Source organism: Eleutherodactylus coqui, chromosome 13, assembly GCF_035609145.1.
Source record: "Eleutherodactylus coqui strain aEleCoq1 chromosome 13, aEleCoq1.hap1, whole genome shotgun sequence".
Lineage (NCBI taxonomy): Eukaryota > Metazoa > Chordata > Amphibia > Anura > Eleutherodactylidae > Eleutherodactylus > Eleutherodactylus coqui.
This window is the reverse complement of record NC_089849.1, coordinates 49,881,371-49,903,298: the sequence shown is the minus strand read 5'-3', so window position 1 is coordinate 49,903,298 and position 21,928 is coordinate 49,881,371. Positions and strand designations below refer to the sequence as shown.

The following is a 21,928-nucleotide window of genomic DNA, read 5'->3' as shown; positions in this document are numbered from 1 at the left end:
TGCAGGCAGCAGTGAAGCATGGTGGAGAGCTGTACAATAATAAATGTCTGCAGGCAGCAGTGAAGCATGGTGGAGAGCTGTACAATAATAAATGTCTGCAGGCAGCAGTGAAGCATGGTGGAGAGCGGTACAATAATGAGTGTCTGCAGGCAGCAGCGAAGCATGGTGGAGAGTGGTACAATAATAAATGTCTGCAGGCAGCAGTGAAGCATGGTGGAGAGCCTTACATTAATGAGTGTCTGCAGGCAGCAGCGAAGCATGGTGGAGAGTGGTACAATAATAAATGTCTGCAGGCAGCAGTGAAGCATGGTGGAGAGCGGTACAATAATAAATGTCTGCAGGCAGCAGTGAAGCATGGTGGAGAGCGGTACAATAATAAATGTCTGCAGGCAGCAGTGAAGCATGGTGGAGAGCGGTACAATAATAAATGTCTGCAGGCAGCAGTGAAGCATGGTGGAGAGCAGTACAATAATGAGTGTCTGCAGGCAGCAGTGAAGCATGGTGGAGAGCGGTACAATAATGAGTGTCTGCAGGCAGCAGCGAAGCATGGTGGAAGCTCCTTGCAATTTTGGGATTGCATTTCAGCGAATAAAGTTGGGGATTTGGTCAGGATTATTGGGGTCCTCAATGCTGAAAAATACAGGCAGATAGTTATCCAGCATGCAGTACCATTAGGGAGGCAACTGATTGGCTCCAAATTAATTCTGCAGCAGGGCAACAACCCCAAACATACAAAAAATGTAATTTAACAACTGTCTTCAGTGTAAAGAAGAACAAGGAGTCCTGGAGGTGATGATACGGCCCCCCATAGAGCCCTGATCTTCTCATCATTCATCCAGTTTTTCTGTCTAGGATTACATGAAGAAACAGAAGGATTTGAGTGGAAGCTTACAAACTATGTGCAGCTGTTTTGAAGACAAAGGGGCGGCCACTTTGCATTTTTAATGGACAAAAAAAAACTATTAACACTTCTTCGCAGCATTTTTTTCGCAACACCTGCCTAACACGTTTGCACAGCACTATGTGTATATATTGGTTTTGCAGAGCAACTTTTTTTTTTTTTATCAATTCCCTAGGGTGCCATTGACTCAAATTGCCTTCTGGGGCAAATATAGATATTGACACTTGCCAATATGTCTATATTTATCCAATAATGGCCCAATCCCCCATTTGCTCACTTAACCTGTGTTGTGCCGAGCCGATCACGGTCTCTATTCATTCTTATGAGGTTCGCATTGCTGCTCTCATAGGGATGAGAATAGAGAACGTGACTTCCGGTCCACACAGCAGAAGCCGTAGGATTCAGCTAGTCGCAGCACGGATCACATGGAACAATGGGGAACTGAGCCGGAGCAGATATCTCTTCAATAACGCGATCAATAAGTATATTATCTGCTCTAGTAGGCACTTTGTAGCTTATTTACTTAGACCGGCATTTCACACATCATTCTAAGTAATCCCTGCGCCCGGCTATGAGCAAAAAATGTATTTAAAAGGCTCCTGCTTCTTAATACATTTGTTTCATCTGTCGGCGCCTCCATATGCAGGATCAAAGCCTAGTTCAGCGAGCAGCCACAGTACATTTTTCCTATATTCTATGCCAGTTTCTGGCATAGATTATAGTAAAAGTGACAAGTTGCATGTGACCACACCCCTTAAAGCTGAGCCCTGCCCCTTTTTTTTTGCTAAAGTGATGAGGTGCAGCATAAATATCATAAAAGTTGCAGGTTGGCATGTGCATCAAAATTGTAACTTCTAGACAACAGAATTCTAGTATGCAGGCATTAATAAGTAGTCCGCTTTGTGTGAATTGTATCCTAGGGAAACTTTAAAGTTTCACTGGATTGGCTCTTGTAGGGCGGGTGTTGTGGGCATGCTCTGTGATACACAGAGGTCACTACGCAGGGAAGAGATGATTACAATCCTACCAACTGATCACAGTGAGATGACTACTGAACAGTGACCTCTGTAAGATGGGAAGTGTCAGACTGCTGGGAGGCTCTGTGGACAGAGTGAAATCTGCAATATTTCAGGATTTTATTTTTAATACAGGACATGGTAACATAGTATGTTAGACTGAAGGGAGACAATGTCCATCCAGTTCAGCCTGTTTCAACCCTCTTCCTTGTTGATCTAGAAGAAGGCCAAAAAAACCCAATGATGCAGAAGCCAATTTAGCTTATTTGGAGGAAAAATTCCTTCCCGACTCCATAACCGCAGTCAGAATAATCCCTGGATCAACATTTGTATTCTACCTAACTCCAAGACCCGGATCAACAACCCGCTGGTCACCTAATGTCTATATCCTGTAATATCATGGCGCTCTAAAAAGACATCTAGTTCCCTCTTAAACTCCTAGATGGATTTTGCCATCAGCATGTCCTCAGGCAGAGAGTTCCACAGTCTCACTGCTCTTACAGTAAAGAACCATCTTCCGTGTTGGTGATGAAACCTGCTTTCTTCTAGACGTAGCGTATGCCCTCTTGTTACCCACACACTCCTTGGTATAAACAGATCATGGGAGAGATCCTTGTATTGTCCCCTCATGTATTTATACATAGTTATTTGATCACCCCTTAGTCGTCTTTTTTCCAGGGTAAATAATCCCAATCTGGATAGCCTCTCTGGGTATTCCAGTCCCGTCATTCCATGAATTCGTTTAGTTGCCCTTCTTTGAACCCCTCAAGCACTATGCCTTTTTTAATACACCCCAAGGCTTTATTTGCCTTTGCAGCAGCTGACTGGCATTGATTTCTCCAGTTAAATCTACAATCCACTAGTACCCCCGGGGTCTTTTTCCATATCACTTTTCCTTAGCAGTACCTCATTTAGTGTATATTGGTGACATCCGTTTCTCCTGGCCATGTGCATAACCTTACATTTTTCAACATTGAACTTCATTTGCCATTTTTCTGCCCAAACCCCCAGCTTATCTAAGTCCGTTTGTAGCCGTACATTGTCCTCTGTTGTATTAATTACCTTATATAGTTTTGGATCATCTGCAAATATTGATATTTTACTGTGTAGTTCCTCTATCAGGTCGTTGATAAATATATTGAACAGCTTACAAAGATCTCCTTAATTACAGTGGGGCTTGTAGCTCAACTCCCCCTTCCCCCCTTTCCTTAGTTTGGTATTAAATATGTGTGCAAATTGATAAATGATGATAAAATTTATTTGAACCTAAATATATTGAACAGAATGGGGCCTATTACTGAACCCTGTGGCACCCCACTAGTGACTGTGGCCCAATCAGAGTATCAACCATTTATTACCACCCTCTGCTTTCTGTCTCTGAGCCAGTTCTTTACCCAGATACACACGTTTTCACCCAATCCGAGCTGTCTCCTTTTATATATCCGTCTATTATGCGGCACAGTGTCAAATGCTTTAGAGAAGTCCAGATATAAAAGATCAATAGACTCTCCCAGGTCCAGCCTAGAACTTACTTCATCGTAGAAGCTGATCAGATTGGTCTGACATGATCGACCCTTCATGAACCCATTGTTCTCCTTGAGGTATTCTAGGATAGCGTCTCTCAGAAACCTCAAATAGTTTTCAAATTAAGTGAGACTTACCGGCCTGTAGTTACCAGGCTCACTTTTATACCCTTTTTTGTATATTGGAGCCAGACTGGCAGTATTCCAATCCAGTGGTACAACCCCGGTCTCAATAGTGTCCCTAAATATAAGAAATTAAGAAATAGCAGTCTTCTTGGTTCCCTTAGAACCCTTGGGTGTATTCCTTCTGGGCCCGGCGTTTTATCTATTTTAATCTTACTTAAGTGGCCCTGCACCTCCTCCTGTGTTAGGCATGCAATACTTAGTGGGGGCTTTGTTTTATTCCCCTGCATCTTGTGTGACATTTATTTTTCATTCAGGGGGGAAAAAAGCGCTAAACTGTTGGCACAGTGCCAGTCCACCTTTGGGATGAAGAATTGGAGATATGTCCAGTTACTTGGGTGACAGTGCCCAACAACCACAGCCTGAGTTGTCTGGTGTCCTCTCCCTAGCAACTAGTCTGTTATGGATTATTGAGGTTTTAGCTCCAATGGAAGACAATGACTAAGAAGGATTAGTAGCATGTAGGCCGAAGAAGGATTGGTAGCACATAGGCCAAAGCTTTATACCTTACGTGTGTGTGATAGTACAGTATATTCCAATTGCAATGAATGGGAGAGAGCTGCAATACCAAACCGGGCCACTGGGCTACGGACAGCGCTCTAAGCATTGCAGCCATCCTTTGGCAGCATTTTATCAGCTGATCGATGTAGGTCCCGAGCTGCGGATCCCTGTTGACTTGCTATCGATCACCTATCCTAAAAAGTTTCCGTTGTTTGTTTATAATTTTTGTTCATTTCTGTTACTGTTAATAACGTGTATTTTTATGTCTCTTGATTTTGATGCAGTGAAGCAGATGATGGGTGCCGGAAGCCCTTAGAGAGGTTACTACACATCTGGCAGGAGCGTAGCGTCTACACCGCTGACTTCGTTCAGCAACTCAGACTGGCGATTGACGGAGATGACAGCCCCAGGGAAGCTCCAGGTACACCGCCTCTGAGGGACCCCTTGTGACACTGGTCCTTGCTGCTTTTCTTGTCTCTTGAATGGGAGCAGTGCTGCTTTCTAAGGCACGCACCCCATTAACCACTCCCCATTCACGAGTTCCCACATCACATTCATATTGGTATCACGTAGTCATTCAAGTGATTGTATATAGTAGTTCTTCCAGGATAACCAATTGGGTTGCTGCTTTCATTTTCAAAAGGGCCTCTGAAAATTAGAGGATGAATCTGATTGGTTGCCTTGGACAAATGCTCTGCATTTCTTTTGCACCAATTTTATAATATCTTCTCTAATGTACAGAAATTTCCGTGTTAGACCGGTGACCCATGAGCGTATTACGGACGCATTTATGCATCCGTAAAACAGAACAGTGTCTCGGCCTCACTGCGGGTATCCACACATGAACTACGAGCATCATATGATGATTGGCGTTCAGGTCAGGATACCTGTGAGCAGGCTGGAACACTCCCCTGTATTACGGATGCATATATGTGCCATAATCTACTCGTGTCGCTGGCCTTGGGGTACGTTCACACATAGCGAAAATCGTGCAGATTGGAGTCTCTGGCGGATCCGTATCAAAATCTGCACGAGTGGTGCAGATTTTGAAACTGTTTTGATGCCGATTTTGGAATTTTCCACTGTGGAAAATTGGCACTATTTCTGCTACATGTAAATATACCTTTGGGATAAGTTCAAACGTAGCAGAAAATTAAAAGGGTTGTCTCGCGGCAGCAAGTGGGGGTATACACTTCTGTATGGCCATATTAATGCACTTTGTAATATACATCGTGCATTAAATATGAGCCATACAGAAGTTATTCACTTACCTGCTCCGTTGCTGGCGTCCCCATCTCCATGGCTCTGTCTAATTCCGATGTCTTCTGGCATTTTTAGACGCGCTTGCGCAGTCCGTGCTTCTGCCTGGTGAATGGGGCCGCTCGTGCCGGAGAGCTGGTCACCGCGTCGTCATTGTAGCCCCGCCCCGTCACGTGTGCCGATTCCAGCCAATCAGGAGGCTGGAATCGGCAATGGACCGCACAGAGCCCATGGTGCACCATGGGAGAAGACCCGCGGTCCACCATGGGAGAAAAACCGCGGTGCATCCCTGGGAAAGGACCAGCGGCCATCTTGGGGAGAAGATTTTTATAACTTCATATTTCATCACATTGGCGAGTAGCAAGCGGTTTAAAAACCGCTTTAAATTGCTATTTTATGCCGGGGGGGGGGGGGGGGAGGGGTGACAGGGGGAATGGGCTAATTTAAAATTTTGATGTTTGCCTCGGGACAACCCCTTTAAGTGCATAAGGCCTCCTTCACACGGGCGACACGGCATCACTGCAAGAAAGTTGCAGCGACATCGCATCGCTGGTCTGTGCGATATCTCTGCGTCTTCTCGTGGCAATACCGCGATTTTGTACCCCCACATGCGAGGATTTTCAGGGGAGGCTTGAAATATAAGCCCTTCCCCGAAAATAAGCCGTAACTGAAGAAGAAAAAAAAAATACACATACATCACCTCTCCCGCGCTGTCAGCCCGGCTGCAATATTCTCCCCAGATCCCCAGCAGTAATTGTCGTTTTCTTTTCTTCTGGCCGGGGATTCAAAAATCCTTGCCTCCTGGAAGCGCTGGCTGTGATTGGCTGACGCTTAGCCAATCACAGCCAGCTCTCGATAAGTGGCTGTGATTGGTTCAATCACAGTCATTCATCGAGCACTGGCTGTGATTGGCTAAGCGTCAGCCAATCACAGCCAGTGCTTCCAGGAGGCGGGGATTTTTGAATCCCCAGCCAGAAGAGAAGATGATGATCCGTGCCAGGACTGGGGGAGAAGATGCGGCCGGGCTGACAGCGCGTCTAAAGTGATATATGTGTATATTTTTTTTTCCACAGTTAGGGCTTAGATTATAGCTTTGACAGTAGCATTTCCTACTGTCAAAGTTGCATCGCACGAAAACCGCATTTTTGTGCGATGCAACAGAGAGGAAGGTTCCATAGGGAAAAATGGGCTACAAAACCTTGTGAGTTGCGGGCATATCGCCGGACCCGCGTGTTTTTTGTGTCGTTTTGTAGCATGCTACAAAGCATCGCATGTGTGAAGGAACCCATAGGAAACCATGGGCTTCACATACATGCGATTTGTCGCCCTTATGAAGGAGGTCTCAAAGTCTGCATAAAAAGTGCAACAAAAAAAATGCTGAATCGGCAACATTGATGTGCAATTTGCGGTGTATCTGCAGCAGATTTCACCAATTCAATTGAAAGGGTCAGATCTGCTGTGGACCCGCATCAAAATCTGTATCAATGGAATGGATTTTGTTATGTTTTTTGTTGCACTTTTGATGTGGCTTTTCCACTGTGATAAATCTGCCCCATCTTTTTGCTATATGAGAACGTACCCCAAGTCTAATGATGATGTCCACTTTGTGAAAGTCTTGTGTCTGCCATCCATCATTTTGTCTGCATTGTGGTTATTCTCCTAATGGCCAACTTCCTGGGCTGTAACCTCAAGTCTGTCATAGACCTATCCTAGTCGGCTTTTATGGAGATTTCCACTGACCTCTCAAATCGGTGGCAAATAGGGCCATGGCACAGTTTTTTTTTTGGTATGCGTTCCCTAGATCTGGAGGTCAACTATTGTACATGGGGACGTCCTGACTGTATCCCGTTGGCAGATGTCAGGGGAAATAAGGATCGGACGGTTTCCCAAATCACGTTTGCCAATCACGTAAATCCCATCTGTCGTAGGATGGGACTTGCTTAATTACGACACGGTGCCCGACTCTTTTATTGCTGGTTTTGTTATGGAGGAGAGACTGTGGCACCTAAAACAATCGGGGACACAGATTTATGCTTCTGCGAGGGTCGTTCTGAAACTTATGTCTATCTTATGTTAGAACACAACGTCACAATGGGTGTTGGCAGTACCACTTGCATCATCGATGAGAAAGCTTGGGTTTCTTTTCAAGATCATTGGCATATGTGCCATCCTGTTTCATTGCTGTTGGTTACACTATGGATGAGTTCAGTGTGGTATAGGATCCTATAGGCGCCCTAATGTTCATGGGTGACCTATCAGTCACATATGTGGTTGACAGCCAACAAAGACTTATGTTTTGAGTCTGGATAGATATATACAGGTGTTGTCAGCAGAAGCACTGATTTAAAGAGTGGCCTGTATTGTAATGATTTATTACTAGAGCTGAGGGCGCACCCAAATGCTCGGGTCCGCGTTATTCGAGGCAAGCTTTTCGTAAAATTCAAGAGCTCGACTCGAGTAATGAACCCCATTGACTACAATGGGAGACTCGAGCATTCTTGTATGTGGGACGCCGGGAGCCGAGCTTTTTTTTTGCCGGGGTAAAATGCATTTTCTTTCTTCCTTGACCACAGGTTTCCTTATCAAATATAAAAAGCCCCCTCCGCTCGCGTTGGGTCTTCCACTGACAAAGCCATATGATGGCGATATGTGTAGGGTTCGGTCTTTGACCTCAGCGGAGTATCGGCTACAGTGTATAGGGGGCTGTGATCTGCTAATTCATGCTTATGAGCGGATCGAGACTCCACGTTTTGTCGTGTGACAACTGTGCATGGCTGTCCAAAATGCGACTTGTCTTTCATGTTGCTGTCACCACTGTTGTAACGCACCACACACCGCCTCACTGTGCTGGCATCCACTGATGTAACGCATCCACTGATGTAACACACCACTCACCGCCTCACTGTGCTGCCATCCACTGATGTAACACACCACACACCGCCTCACTGTGCTGGCATCCACTGATGTAACGCATCCACTGATGTAACACACCACTCACCGCCTCACTGTGCTGTCACCACTGATGTAACACACCACTCACCGCCTCCCTGTGCTGGCATCCACTGATGTAACACACCACTCACCGCCTCACTGTGCTGGCATCCACTGATGTAACGCACAACTCACCGCCTCCCTGTGCTGGCATCCACTGATGTAACACACCACTCACCGCCTCCCTGTGCTGGCATCCACTGATGTAACACACCACTCACCGCCTCACTGTGCTGCCATCCACTGTTGTAACGCACCACTCACCACCTCACTGTGCTGGCATCCACTGATGTAACACACCACTCACCGCCTCACTGTGCTGTCACCACTGTTGTAACACACCACTCACCACCTCACTGTGCTGGCATCCACTGATGTAACACACCACTCACCGCCTCACTGTGCTGCCATCCACTGTTATAACGCACCACTCACCGCCTCCCTGTGCTGGCATCCACTGATGTAACACACCACTCACCGCCTCACTGTGCTGTCACCACTGTTGTAACACACCACTCACCGCCTCACTGTGCTGGCATCCACTGATGTAACACACCACTCACCGCCTCACTGTGCTGGCATCCACTGATGTAACACACCACTCGCCGCCTCACCGTGCTGGCATCCACTGTTGTAACGCACCACTCACCACCTCACCGTGCTGGCATCCACTGATGTAACGCACCACTCACCGCCTCACCGTGCTGGCATCCACTGTTGTAACGCACCACTCACCGCCTCCCTGTGCTGGCATCCACTGTTGTAACACACCACTCACCGCCTCCCTGTGCTGGCATCCACTGTTGTAACACACCACTCACCGCCTCCCTGTGCTGGCATCCACTGTTGTAACACACCACTCACCGCCTCCCTGTGCTGGCATCCACTGATGTAACACACCACTCACCGCCTCCCTGTGCTGGCATCCACTGATGTAACACACCACTCACCGCCTCCCTGTGCTGGCATCCACTGATGTAACACACCACTCACCGCCTCACTGTGCTGGCATCCACTGTTGTAACACACCACTCACCGCCTCCCTGTGCTGGCATCCACTGTTTGGTCTCTGTAAGCATCGATGCATCTCATTGGCTGCAATTTTTACCATGTGAAGAAATGAACATACTTTCGTTTTACACGCACTTTCATGTCAGAAGCCATGTTGGCAGACTGCCGCTCATCTGCCATGTGTTGCACGGCAACAAAATTTACCGGATATTGGCGGGAAGGTTCCGACTTTATTGCCATATCACCAACTTCCATACCTGATGCCATGTGCCAACGTAGTTTCAGGGCAGCCTTCGTACTTTTCACCACCACCGTCTCTTCTAATTTACTAGTAGAAGCCCCACCATGTAGTATGATGTTAGTTGAGCATTTTTGTTCATCATCGTAACTGATTTTGGGGGTATTTGTTTGAAATGTCTTTTGTCTAACGAGTTCTTGGCTAGGAAACCTTGAAACAGATTGCTCTGCCTAGTCCCTTCCGTGAGAAAACCCGTAAGCATTTTGGCAGGTAGACGGCTTCCATTGTCCTCTTCTGACGTCAAGTCAGAATTTAGGTGCGATTCCTATTTAATGATGTTTTCCAGCTGAAGAGCGAGATTAAAACGCGATGACGGGCCGGTTGTTGGGAATGTGGTAGTAAACTAAAGATAAAACGGTCATATGAGGGTGCGGTATTTTTATCTGCGGTGTTATGTACATAGCAGGAACATTCTTGGCAGTCGTCCATGGCGGTTGTTAAAGATAAGCCTAACCCATCATGGAGGAGTGAGGAGCACATTCTTCCGTTGGCCGTACTGATACAATATCCCCTCTGAGGCACAATTCATATAGAATATATAGGATTAGGGATACTCAAATACGACTGTTATGGCCAGTTAGAAGCGCCACGGTTTATGCATGGTGTTCTTTGTAAGTCGAGGTGCCTGACTTACGATAGTAGGGCTGTAGAGCGTTTGCTTCTATTAGCAGTATTCCATCTAAGACGTGAAATGTAGAACTGCTGACAGTGCCAAGTGCAATCTTTACCTTACAAGTCCGTCTGGGGAAACTGATACAGGAATTTCAGCACAAGTCATATTTTGTTTTTTTTTTCAAGGACGGTTGCTTCCCCTTTTTGTTCTTTAATTTTTTTTTCTCAAGTTCCCAACTGTTCAGAACCAACCACATTGGCCTGAAAACCAAGCAATACGAAGTAAGGCCTTGTATCGATGAAGTCAAATAGGGTGATGGGATGGAAGCCTTCTACCACCAAGATGAGCCATAGTTCTGGCATCATGGTGTCCTGGTTGAACATGTTCAACTTTGGGGCTCTTTTAGTCGTGACTCCCGTAAAGACCTCGCCAGTTTTCAACCGGTTGCAGTTGTGGTTTCCTTTGACATACGGCGATTAGCACAGTACTGCGTAAATTGTTGTGTACGGCCAACATAAATATCTTGGACTGTTTGCAGTCACGTAGTTGACACAGATGGTTCACTTGGCTGCTGGAAGCACCCTACCGTTTGATGCTCCAATGATGTCTTATTAAGTAAGTTATCCAATTGGCGTCTAGACCACGTAGGTGACTGCCAAATGTAATTTTGTAAGATGGGCAGAAATAAATGCCAGACTGTATTGAAGTTTGCTCGTATTGAAGAGTATTGGTCTGAAATAGAAAGCGTTTCAAGGCATAGAGCCCTTCATCAGGTCGGGTGAGACGTCTACTGGACCACATATACTTCTACTTTGAAGTCAGTCAGTAAGAAAAAACAAGTACTGAATGGCCCACTGAAGCAGTGATTGCCTTACAGAGATGGGATATCATTACTCTTGCCAGCATTAGATGTTCCTTGGAATCATGCTATGCCAGCCTTACATCATCGATGAGAAAGCTTAGGTTTCCACTCAGGGTGGCACATATGCCAATGATCTTATTTCATTGCTGTTGGTTTGCACTTTGGAGGATTGCTTTGTGGGTGAGATTGCTCAGTTCAGGGTGATGTAGCATCTTGTAGAGGCCCTAATGTTAATGGGTGGCGTATCATTCACTTATGTGGTTCATAACCAAAAAAACACTTACCTTTTGATTCTGGATAGAGATGTACAGTAGTCGTTAGCTTAGTTTTTATTGCTGTACATGCTACTTTTGGATTTCTTTTAATTACATTTTTGGAGAGGCAGACTGGCAGTTTTGCATTTCTTTTTACAGCGTTTACCGGGCATCATAAATAAAACAAATGGGAAGATGGAACAATACCTCTGCAGCGCCACCTATTGGAAGGCCACATACCTGCAAGTCAATGTTAGACCTTATAACAAGCCTTGTAACAATGACTGGGAATAGAAGTCAAACCAGAGTCTTCTCCAGAAGGGGAAGCCAACCATGCACAGATTGCTGTTTCGGGGTGTTTGTCCCTCATCTGTGTGGCAGTAGGTTTCTGGCTTGGCTAGTCAGAGGCCTGTGATGTGGGTCAGGAAGGATGCCGTTTCTCCTTGGGGAGAGTACCTAGAAGGTGTGAGGAGACTTATAAGGCTATGCATGCTCCTCTGGGAAATATGCAAATGGAGGATAGAACAATGCCTCATTGTTACAAGGCGTGTTAAAAGGTCTGACATTGACTTGCAGGAATGCTGCCTTCCAATAGATGGCGCCCTAGTGGTATTGTTCCATATTTCCATTTGCATGTTTACTTTATTTATACCTTTAATTTCCCTATTTGTATTGCCTGATTTCTTTGGCATACTATTCAGGCTGTTTGTGATATTTTTGATAATTTATACCTGTAGTAGATGTTGTTGTTTTTTTTTTTTTCTTGGATTGGGCTGTTCCCATTTTTGGGTCTTTAAATGTTTTTTATCCGTTGTGTGTCCTCATATTTATTCCATGTATAACAAAGATATTTCGTAAATGTGATTTTTTTGGGTGTGCAGATTATCTTTTCTGGTTGGGACTCCTTTTGTGCACAGCACCGTACCCTTAAGATTAGAGGACAGTCATCCATACTTACTGATTTTTGGCATGATCGCCTGACTCTCTCATGAGGGTGTCCTGAGGCTTGCCTGATGACAGATATTGGGCAGAAGAGTTGGATGCGTTGGATTCCAAAATGTCCGATGCCTTTTTTCCCCACGGGGGATAAGGCACTGCCGGAGGTGTCTAGCATTGGCATCCATCCTTCCACTCATTGAAAACACTTCCCATTTTATATCGTAGAGTTGACATGAATGTTTAGGCCGCCAAGGTATATGGGCACCTTAAGACCACGAATACCAAGACTGCAGCGGGAGTTTATTTATTTTTGGTTAAGAAGTAGACCTGGGAGGGTCTCCTGACGAAGATACTCAGTAACCTATTATTTTTGCTGCCATGCATGTGATGGGCTAGGCTGTAAAGGGTCCCCTCAGTGCTGTATTTTTAGCACACTATAGTAAGGTGTTAACGCCTGGGCTATCAAGCACACAACTCTGCCCGCGGCTCCATGTGCTTCGGGTTTCAATTTTGCAGCAGCAGAAAAACTGTTTAATACGGTTTGTCAGAGATTAGTGAAGAAGGTCGCTCACCCCAATTAATTACAGTCCGCTGTGTCCCTTCTCACTTTCCCACTTCCTGATCATGTCTCTGAAGTCAGCCGCCCGCTCGCGAAGGCGACCCGTTTTATTGGCATTTTTTTTTTTTTGTGCTGACATTCTAAACCGTTCTCTAAATTCCTCTGCATGCAGAAACTATCAGTAATCCCCGCATTGTGTTTTCCCTCCGTCCATGACACGCCGATTCCAAACACGCGAATAAAATCTCCGAAGGAATAGGAGGTCACGCCGCCGCCGCTGAGTACGGTCGCCTCCAGGGAGTTAGGAGGAAGTATTACAAATGTGATCCTGTTACTGTGCTTTTTGATGCAAAGTGAAGGATATTGAGGCAAACCTAGCATAAAACGTGCGACTAATAGAGGGAACGACTTAAGCAGAAAGCTTCGTATGTTATTCAGTAGCGGCGGCCGTGTTTCAATGACTAGAAAAGCAAATCATGCTGGCTGTAGAAAAGACCTGTTCTTGCTAATGCTGCAAATGACAAAACCTAATGGGCCTCGTTAATCAAAACGGTCTAACGGAAAGTCTGTGCTTGTAGCAACCAATCAGAGCTCAGCTTACATTTTTCCAGAGCAGTGTGAGCAATGAAAGCTGAGCTCTGATTGGTTGCACGTTCACACGTGGTAGGATTGGCGCAGATTTTCTGATGTGGAAAATCCGAACCGAATTCTGCATTAAATTCCACGCTGATCGCTTCCATTGAAGTCAATGGAAGCCGTCCGATTCAAGGCCCTTCCGCAAGGTCATTGCGGAAAGGTGGCGGATTCTGTGTCCTCACTAGGCGAAGACGGGGGACAAAGCTGAGATTGGAAAAAAAAATCTGCACTGTGCATATCCGACCGCTCGCCGTGAGGACCATCCGCAGTACAGATAAAGACTTAGGGACCGGTACGCGTGGATGCCGGCTGGGCACAGGGTCAGATTCTGCTACGGGTGCCCGCGGCCTAAGGCCTAGTGCCCATGGGCGGATTTCTGCTGCAGAATCCGGCACTGTCGTTCCGCTTTGGATTCCGCAGCGATAACCCTTCATAGCACGCTACAGAAAAATGATTCTTCATGCAAGCGAGAAGAAACCAATTGTCCGTGTGGGGGGGTCTGCAGCAAATCCACCCCATGTGAACGTGGCCTTATTGGGTATTAGTAGTACAAGGAAACGAACGGCGCCCCTTTTAAGACCCGTCGTTGCACTGTATTATATAATATTGGACTCTTCTGCCAAATCCTAAACCACGAAGCAGCATCGCCCTCCCCGATATCTATCTGTTACACAGTGCGGGGGAGCTGTCTGACCAGAGCAGTTATGTTACCGGAATGTTGTGTCATGACTAAATTTAGCAGATTGTCCCTGACCCCCCACCCCCTCATCCCCCTACGTGTCCGGCTACGAGGAACAGCTGCTTGAACAAGTGGTCTGGCAATAGCAGCAGCGTACGCGAGGGGAGAACGGCACGGACATGGCGATTCCGGATTTATCGCTCATCAGCAAGGACTGATCACCTATACGTCTGTATTGAGCTACATGGCAACTTACACTGTGCGACAAGTTCGTGGTGTCCCACCGCGACGTTACAACTTGCGCTCGTCATTGGGACTGGGATGTGGCTTATACCGCCGCAAAGCGACAGTCGCGAAATCTCCCAAGTCTGTTATGCTTTCAGTACAGGTTGCAATTTTCCTGAGACTTGATGTTTTGCAACCAAAGTCCCCGTGTAGTCCTGGACTTAAAGGGGTTGTACTAAGTTTCCAAGTTATCGCCTATCTATAGGACAGGGGATAATTTGCTGATTGATTGGGGGTCTATGTGCTGAGACCCCTGCGTATTTCAAAAACTGAAATCCTGTGTCCCCCTCTACCTGTCATTGCGGGGGGTCGCTTCTCTCCCCTTAGTTACATCAGAATGAATGGAGCGCTGGCTGAGCATGTGCAGTCGGTGGTTCATTCATTCCAATGGGGCTAATAGAAATCTCCACAGTCCCATGGGGCTTCCACCCTAAAGACCCCCACAGACTTCTGGTTTGGGGATAACTCGTAATCTTGATAGAACGCCTTTTTTGGCCACACAAGCATGCTACACTGTAAACCTCATGCAAATTTCAAAGAGATGGTGGCCTTGTTCACCCATGCCAATTAGTAGAAACCCTTCTTTCATTCTTCCAGCATCCTTCATTTGACAGAAGCTGAACTGTGGCTGCTATGGCCAATGTGGCCACTATTCCTTGGACCATTGTAATACATGAGCCTCGGCATAGTGTTCCTGCAGCATTCCTGCAAGTCAATGTTAGACTCTTTATACAAGCCTTGTAACAATGATTGGAAATTGAAAGCCAAGCCAGAATCCATACACAGACAGCTGTTTCGGGGTGTTTGCCCATCATCGGTGTGCAGTAGGTTTTTGGCTTGCAATGCATCGTCACTCTATTGAAATTAATAGAGTTGAATGGTGTTGGTGATAACGTTAACCATGACTGTAAGGTCTTTTATTAATGGTCATGACACCATCCATTAGGGTTACACCTTTGCCATTCAGTACAGCGAAGGGGTTGCGGCACTCATGCAAGCACCACATATACTTTCTTGTATACATAGGCACGGAAGTGAACGGGTCAAGCTGAAGTGCTAGGCACAACCACTCTTGCATGCCAACCGTTATGCCCATATAAACCATAAAGGGTCAGGAGCACTAACTTTTCTCCTTAGGGGGAGAGCACCTAGAAAGTGAGTGTGTGTGGAAACTTATAAGGCCATTCATGCTCCTTTTGGGTAATATGCAAATACAGGAGATAGAACAATACCTCTGCATCGCCACCTATTGGAAAGCAGCATTCCTGTAAGTCAATGTTAGACTCTTTATACAAGCCTTGTAACAATGATTTGGAAATTGAAAGCCAAGCCAGAATCCATACACAGACAGCTGTTTCGGGGTGTTTGCCCATCATCGGTGTGCAGTAGGTTTCTGGCTTGGCTAGCGAGAGGCCTGTGATGTGAATCAATCAGCAACCCCATCTTTTCTCCTTAGAGAGAGCGCCTAGAAGGTGAGTGAGTGTGGAGACTTATAAGACTTATTGACTTGCAGGAATGCTGCCTTCCAATAGGTGGCGATGCAGAGATATTATTCCATCTCGTGTAGTTGCAACCATGAAGGGGTAACTGCGTTCATAGGACTGCTACGACCCCTTCTGAACTTAAGCACACATACCTCCATTTTTTTCACTTCATTGACCTTCTAGTAGTTTCAACCTTACTTAACAAAGATTAAAGTTTTACTTTTGTTTCCTTAGTCAGTGAAAAGGCTGAAAAGAACAGAAATCTGGACAGGAAATTTTGTCATCCTAATCTCTCAGTAGTGCAGCCTCAGGCTTTGGGCCTATAACTTCAAGCAATCCTATCTCCGCCTAAAGAAGTAAGATACTATTTTGAATGTAAAGAGGCATTGATACATTTCTTCTGGTGGGTCTCCTTTAAGTCGTCTTATTCTGGCATGGAAGTTATTTCAAAAGCTTAATTTTTTTTAAAATTCTGAATCCGCCGTCTTTGCGGAAGCAGGTATTCTATACTTTCTTTAAACTTCTTGCATCGCCCACCTACCGCCCCCTTTTTTTACTTCATTGCCACTAGCGTTCTGTATGGGTTTCCCGCTGACTTGAAAAGAGAACTGATTAAAAAGCTTTCTTGAATCAAGGTGCCGGAGCGGCATACAGGTAATTTTCTACATACAAACCAAAACAGAAAATGGTAATTCACAGTGAGGCGTCCACTTTAATCGTTCATTTGCGGTTGATAAAAATGGGTAGGCCCCGCTTTATTGTATCCTTCCCCAAATCCCCTATTCAGATCCCATCTGCACTCTTAAGGAAAAGACTTTTCACGTCCCCGGCTTTCCAGCGCCACCGGCTTAATCTCTTCCAGCAGGCTTCTGTCAGGTTCTACCCACAGGACAAGCAAAATAAATGTGCCGGCTGGCCCAGTGTGTGTAGAGGCAGTGGCTCGGGGGTTAGTCACGCATCGCGCTCCCCGCCGTTATTATATAGCTTGTATAATTAGCAGGCTCATCGTGCAGGTAGGCCTCTGTGATGGAGCCGCGCGCCGCGTCTCCCCGCTGTTCGTTAGGAGGCCACCGCGCTCGGGGACGCTTTTAGCGGCTGATCTTGCACCGTTCCCCTAATGATGGGAGCAGGGTGACTGCTGGGGAGATTAATGGGGGCTTCCTCGCTTTTATTCCTGCAAATGAGCTTAAAGGTGCGCTGGGAAATTAGTGTCTGAGAAGCCATTCCTTCTAGGAAGCTCTTCATATTAGGAAGCATTTCACTGGCTTCTCCTGGGACGCGTTAATGTGGATTTAATCTCCTCTCCGGCTCGGGCCTCGGCCCGTGATGCCACGCTGCTGACTGATTTTTTTAATTATACTTTTTGTATTGGAAAATTATCATTTTTAATAAAAAAAGCAATGGAAGATGGAGGGGGTAATTTTTAATATGAAAATAATGAAATTGTGTCGTATCCACACAGCGCTGTAATAAGGCTGCATTTATCGGTATGAAGGGCTCCGTGAAATATAGTGCAGGAATAGTAGAGAGGTATATGATGTGTGCATACTTGTATAGATAGGCGAAGTAGAGCAAATAAAGGAATAATATATACATGTGTGTAATATATGTATGTATGTGTATATATATGTATGTGTGTGTGTATGTATGTGTGTATGTGTATATATATATATATATATATATATATATATATATATATATATATATATATATATATATATATATATATATATATATATATATATATATATATATAAAATAATATAGTGTGTGTGTGTGTGTGTATAAGCCCTGGCATGATTTTTCGGGGAGGCTTGAAATATAAGGCCTAGTTATAGTTCATAAAAAAGTCGATAGAAATGCTATGTGCATGAAAACGGCTGTAAAAACACAAGTGCTGCATTTTTACATTGCTTTTTACGCAGGCCATCCGAGTCACTTACCCAGCAGACTCGGTCCAGATCATTCCTGGTACTCTCCACAGCCCTGGCGCGGTTTCTGCAGTCCGCGGCTCGGGCAATTAATGCAGCTCTCTGAGAACCAATCACAGTCATCACTTTGTGGAGGCGGGATTTATGACTGGTGTAACCAATAAGTATGCTGTGGAGGCGGCCGAGGGCATTGTTGGCTTTTTTACTGCTCAGCACACGCAGTAAAAACACCAATAACCTAAGGTCTGAGCACTCGTGTGGGCGACCAAAAGGGTTGGAAGTGCCGGGCTTTTCGTACACAGATAGGGTTGTCCTGCTGTCGTCAAAATAAGACCTCACCTGAAAATAAGTCCTAGCGCATCTGTTGGAGCAAAAATTAATATAAGACTCTATTTTCGGAGAAGCGGTATATAAGTAAAAAATATAAAATAACTGCATATACACGCACACGCTAAAATTCCTTTCCTCAGACTGATGACCTGGCTCTTCTTCCCAGCCCAGATCTACAATAGAATGTGAAATTTGACAAGCTAACAAAAAACAATGTTATAGGATATTTTGTGTTTAAAGGAGACATGTTGTGTCCTCTGAGAAGTGAGGTGGACTGTTTTTTTTTGTTCTTTGTTTTTTGTTTTTTTTAACTTTTTATTCTTCAACGCTTCCCCTCCCCCCCCCACCCCCCCATCCCATTTGCAGTCAGTGGCTCCTATTATATATGGAGCCTTGCACTAGTCTACTATCAAGCTGATGGCCTACACTGCCCAGTGTCACTGGCAGGGGTCATGGTTCATTGATGCAGAGTGATTGAAGCTGACTACCTAAAGGGGTATTCCGAAAAGGTGATGTTTTTTTTCTTCTTCTTTTTTTTAAGTTTCCACCCATCCACTGATTACATTGTGGGGTTCAACAGATGGGGGTCTGGTTTGCCTTATTTTCAATCACAGCAGTATTGCTACTAGAGTGAATGTGCTGTGCCGTTCCATTTATTTCAGTGATGCTGATGAAAATAGCCGAAATGACCGAAATAGCAGTGTGCTCGGTTGTCTTCGTCAACCCCATTTCAATGATTGGAGAGTATCGTGCATGCACAGCCACTGCTCCACTTAAAATTATGTCACTTGGTTGGAGTTGTGATGCAGAAGCGACTAGAAGTGGGGCAAACGGGATTTCCCCTCCCCTGTTTTCGTGATTGGTGCTGGTCTAGTGGTCAGACCCTCTTACCAGTCAGCTAATTATCCCCTATTCTGTGGATAAGCAATTACTACTTGTTACTGGAATACCCCTTTAACAGAAGACCAGTGTCAGGCTTTGTATATAACAGGAGCTATATCAGGCAAATGGTGGATCTAAAAGAGAAATAAAAATGGTGATGGGGTCACTTGGGATGCAGGTAAAAAGGTATGAAGCCCAATTCACTTTTCCAAGGGCTCGACAGGTCCTCTTTTAACCTCTTTAGTGGCACGCCCAGAAAAACTCTAGGGCTTGCTGCATTGACCATGCAGTCAAAACCCCGAAAGATTTCCGTGGACAGATCTAGTGCTGAAATGTGCAGAGCACTGAGCTGTCATCTTAAATCTTCCGGGGTTTTAATTGCATTTCCTGCTGCAGCTTATATTGTTCTCCTTGTGCATCCTATTCTACTCCACACCCCGCCTCAAGCAGTCCCCCTCTCCCCTAAGAGTAATAGTTGACTCTGTTATCTAATTAGGACCCCTTGATGCTGGATTGATGGTTCTATTGTATAAATGAGAACACTGAGTCTGGATATTATGGGCAATAATCCCCACATTTTGACACCTGAGGCTCAGCGTGTGACTTTTTACTGTTTGAGCGCACTTTCTAAATTTGTTTTCTAAATGTGTCACAGACGTACCCGACTATGCCGCCGTCTCGGTGGCTAATATCAGTGTTAGGCTGGTGTGAAATTAATGATTGGTAATTATTCATTTGTATTTTCATGGGGAAATGTCAACATTGTGTTAGCGTGAAAATAATGAGCGATTATTATTTAGCTGCACGTCGAGGGTAATTTTCACACCGAGACAAAACAGATGGAATGGGTTTGCTGGTTGCTGCTCACACTCGCTGATAACTACTCAGTTTCCTTTAATTAGCCATTAAAAGGACCTGAATGGTATCCGACTATCAGGTTGGGTCATAATAATATATAGTAGGGTAGATCTCCTATAGAGCACTAGCCAAAAATGACACGCCAAAGTCAAGTAAAACCTCGTACTGCCCGGAATTATGGACCCTATTTTAAGAAGGAGAGGATTTCTTGATTTGCACTGCATTACATGTAACTCTGGGTCCTTTATAGAAAGCCTCCAGGTGAGACCATTATAGGAGATCTACCCTACTATATATTATTAGACAGCATCCTGCCATTGCAAAAATGCAAAATAAAACCATGTATTTCTTGCCGAACGTCCAGAAGAAAAGTCATGACCCATTATTCAGGTTTGAGCAAAGGCAAAAGAAGACTAAAGCCGCATGCAGACGAGCGGGTCGGATCCGGTGGCGAGAATTCTCGCCACGAGACCCGACTCGAGGGCCTGCAGAGACGAGCGCGTACTCACCTGCGCCCGGCGGCCCCGGCTCTTTCATGTGCCGTCTGCCGGGCAGCCGGCGCATGTGCAGACCGGAGCCGGTGGCTGGGGGAGTGACGTTACTGTGCGGGGCTCGCAGAGCCCCGCACAAAAATAGGACATGCCGCAGTTTGTTTGCCGCGTGACATTTCGCGCGGGCCAAACCGCGGCCGTCTGCATAGTAATGTATTGTAATGCACTCCTATGCAGGCTTTGAGCGGTGGAAATCCCACCGTGGGATTTCTGCCCGTGTGCAGGCGGCCTAAATCTGGAGTAGGCAGCTCATAAAGAATGCCAGAAGTGGCTGATAACTGTAAACAATAGATCATATTTCCATGCACAGCAACAAGATGAACAAAGGTTTAAAAGGCTATTCCGGTGAAAACACCTTTTTCCATTACTGCGCCCCTCATTTGATTGTCCATCACACTCTAGACATCTTCTATGTGCGTTGCACTCGCTTCCATGTAGTACTGGCTCCTAATTATAAGACACCATCTTGATAGTTAGATGCCCCCCTGCTTTCTCTTCCTCTGTGCTAGCAATCCCATGATGCATCAGCATAATGCATCACATGAGCAGCTAGAGGCTGTACCATCTCTGCCTACTGGGTGTATTTCTCATCCTCCTGTAGTTGCCTAAATAAGGTAAAGAGCAGAATTATACAGTTGGGTGCATGCGCTGTCAATGGCTTCATTATAAGGCCGGTCTCACTTGACCAGATTTGAATTGCGTATTGCCGCCCGCGTGGATAATCTGCTGTAATACGCAGGCATGGAAAGGCGTGTCGTTTCGAAATTTCCCCTCACACCTATGGGTTCGAATTGTGTATTCTGCGAGCGGAAGAAAAATCACAGCCTGCTCTATTTTACTGCTGAATCAGCGACCATTGTGCTGTATGGCCGCCTGCGTGACCTCGTGGTTATATGCAATAGAATTACACAGGGTCACCGGCCGGGCTCAGAGCTGAAATCCATTGCGGGACCCCCGCATGTGGAATCCCACCCAGTTGTGTAACCCGGCCTAACTCTGTGATAGAAGCCTCTAATCCTCATAAGTAACTGTGATGGGAGTTTCTGTCCCCCTTCCCCCTTGAAGAGCCTGTGTGGTATAGTCCATGCAGTTTCATCAAGCGGGAATTCCGATGCCTGAAAAAGTGAACATAGACCACAAAGCCAAATAATTCCCAGGCGGTCACGATGAGGTTATATGACTCACCTGAAGAGGTGGGGGTCTGGATACTGAGACCCTGACTTTCTGCCAATTGAAGGGGCAGAAACCCTACTCTGAGTCGTGTATCCGGTAACAAGTCATGTAGTAATATTCCCAGTGCATTTCATCTACTACCCTCATCCCATACACAGGACTCTGCAGCTCACACAGCAGCGCTTTGTACATAAACTCCTCCCTCCTC

At 45.7% G+C, this 21,928-nt stretch overlaps 1 protein-coding gene across 1 annotated transcript in view; it reads left to right on the top strand.

The window, feature by feature from the left end:
• Window positions 1-21,928, top strand: part of RPRD1B (regulation of nuclear pre-mRNA domain containing 1B) — a 74,114-nt gene that overhangs the window by 26,529 nt on the left and 25,657 nt on the right. The window contains exon 3 of the mRNA XM_066586456.1: window positions 4,409-4,545. Coding sequence (XP_066442553.1) covers window positions 4,409-4,545 — 137 coding nt within the window. The remainder of the gene's footprint in view (window positions 1-4,408; window positions 4,546-21,928) is intronic.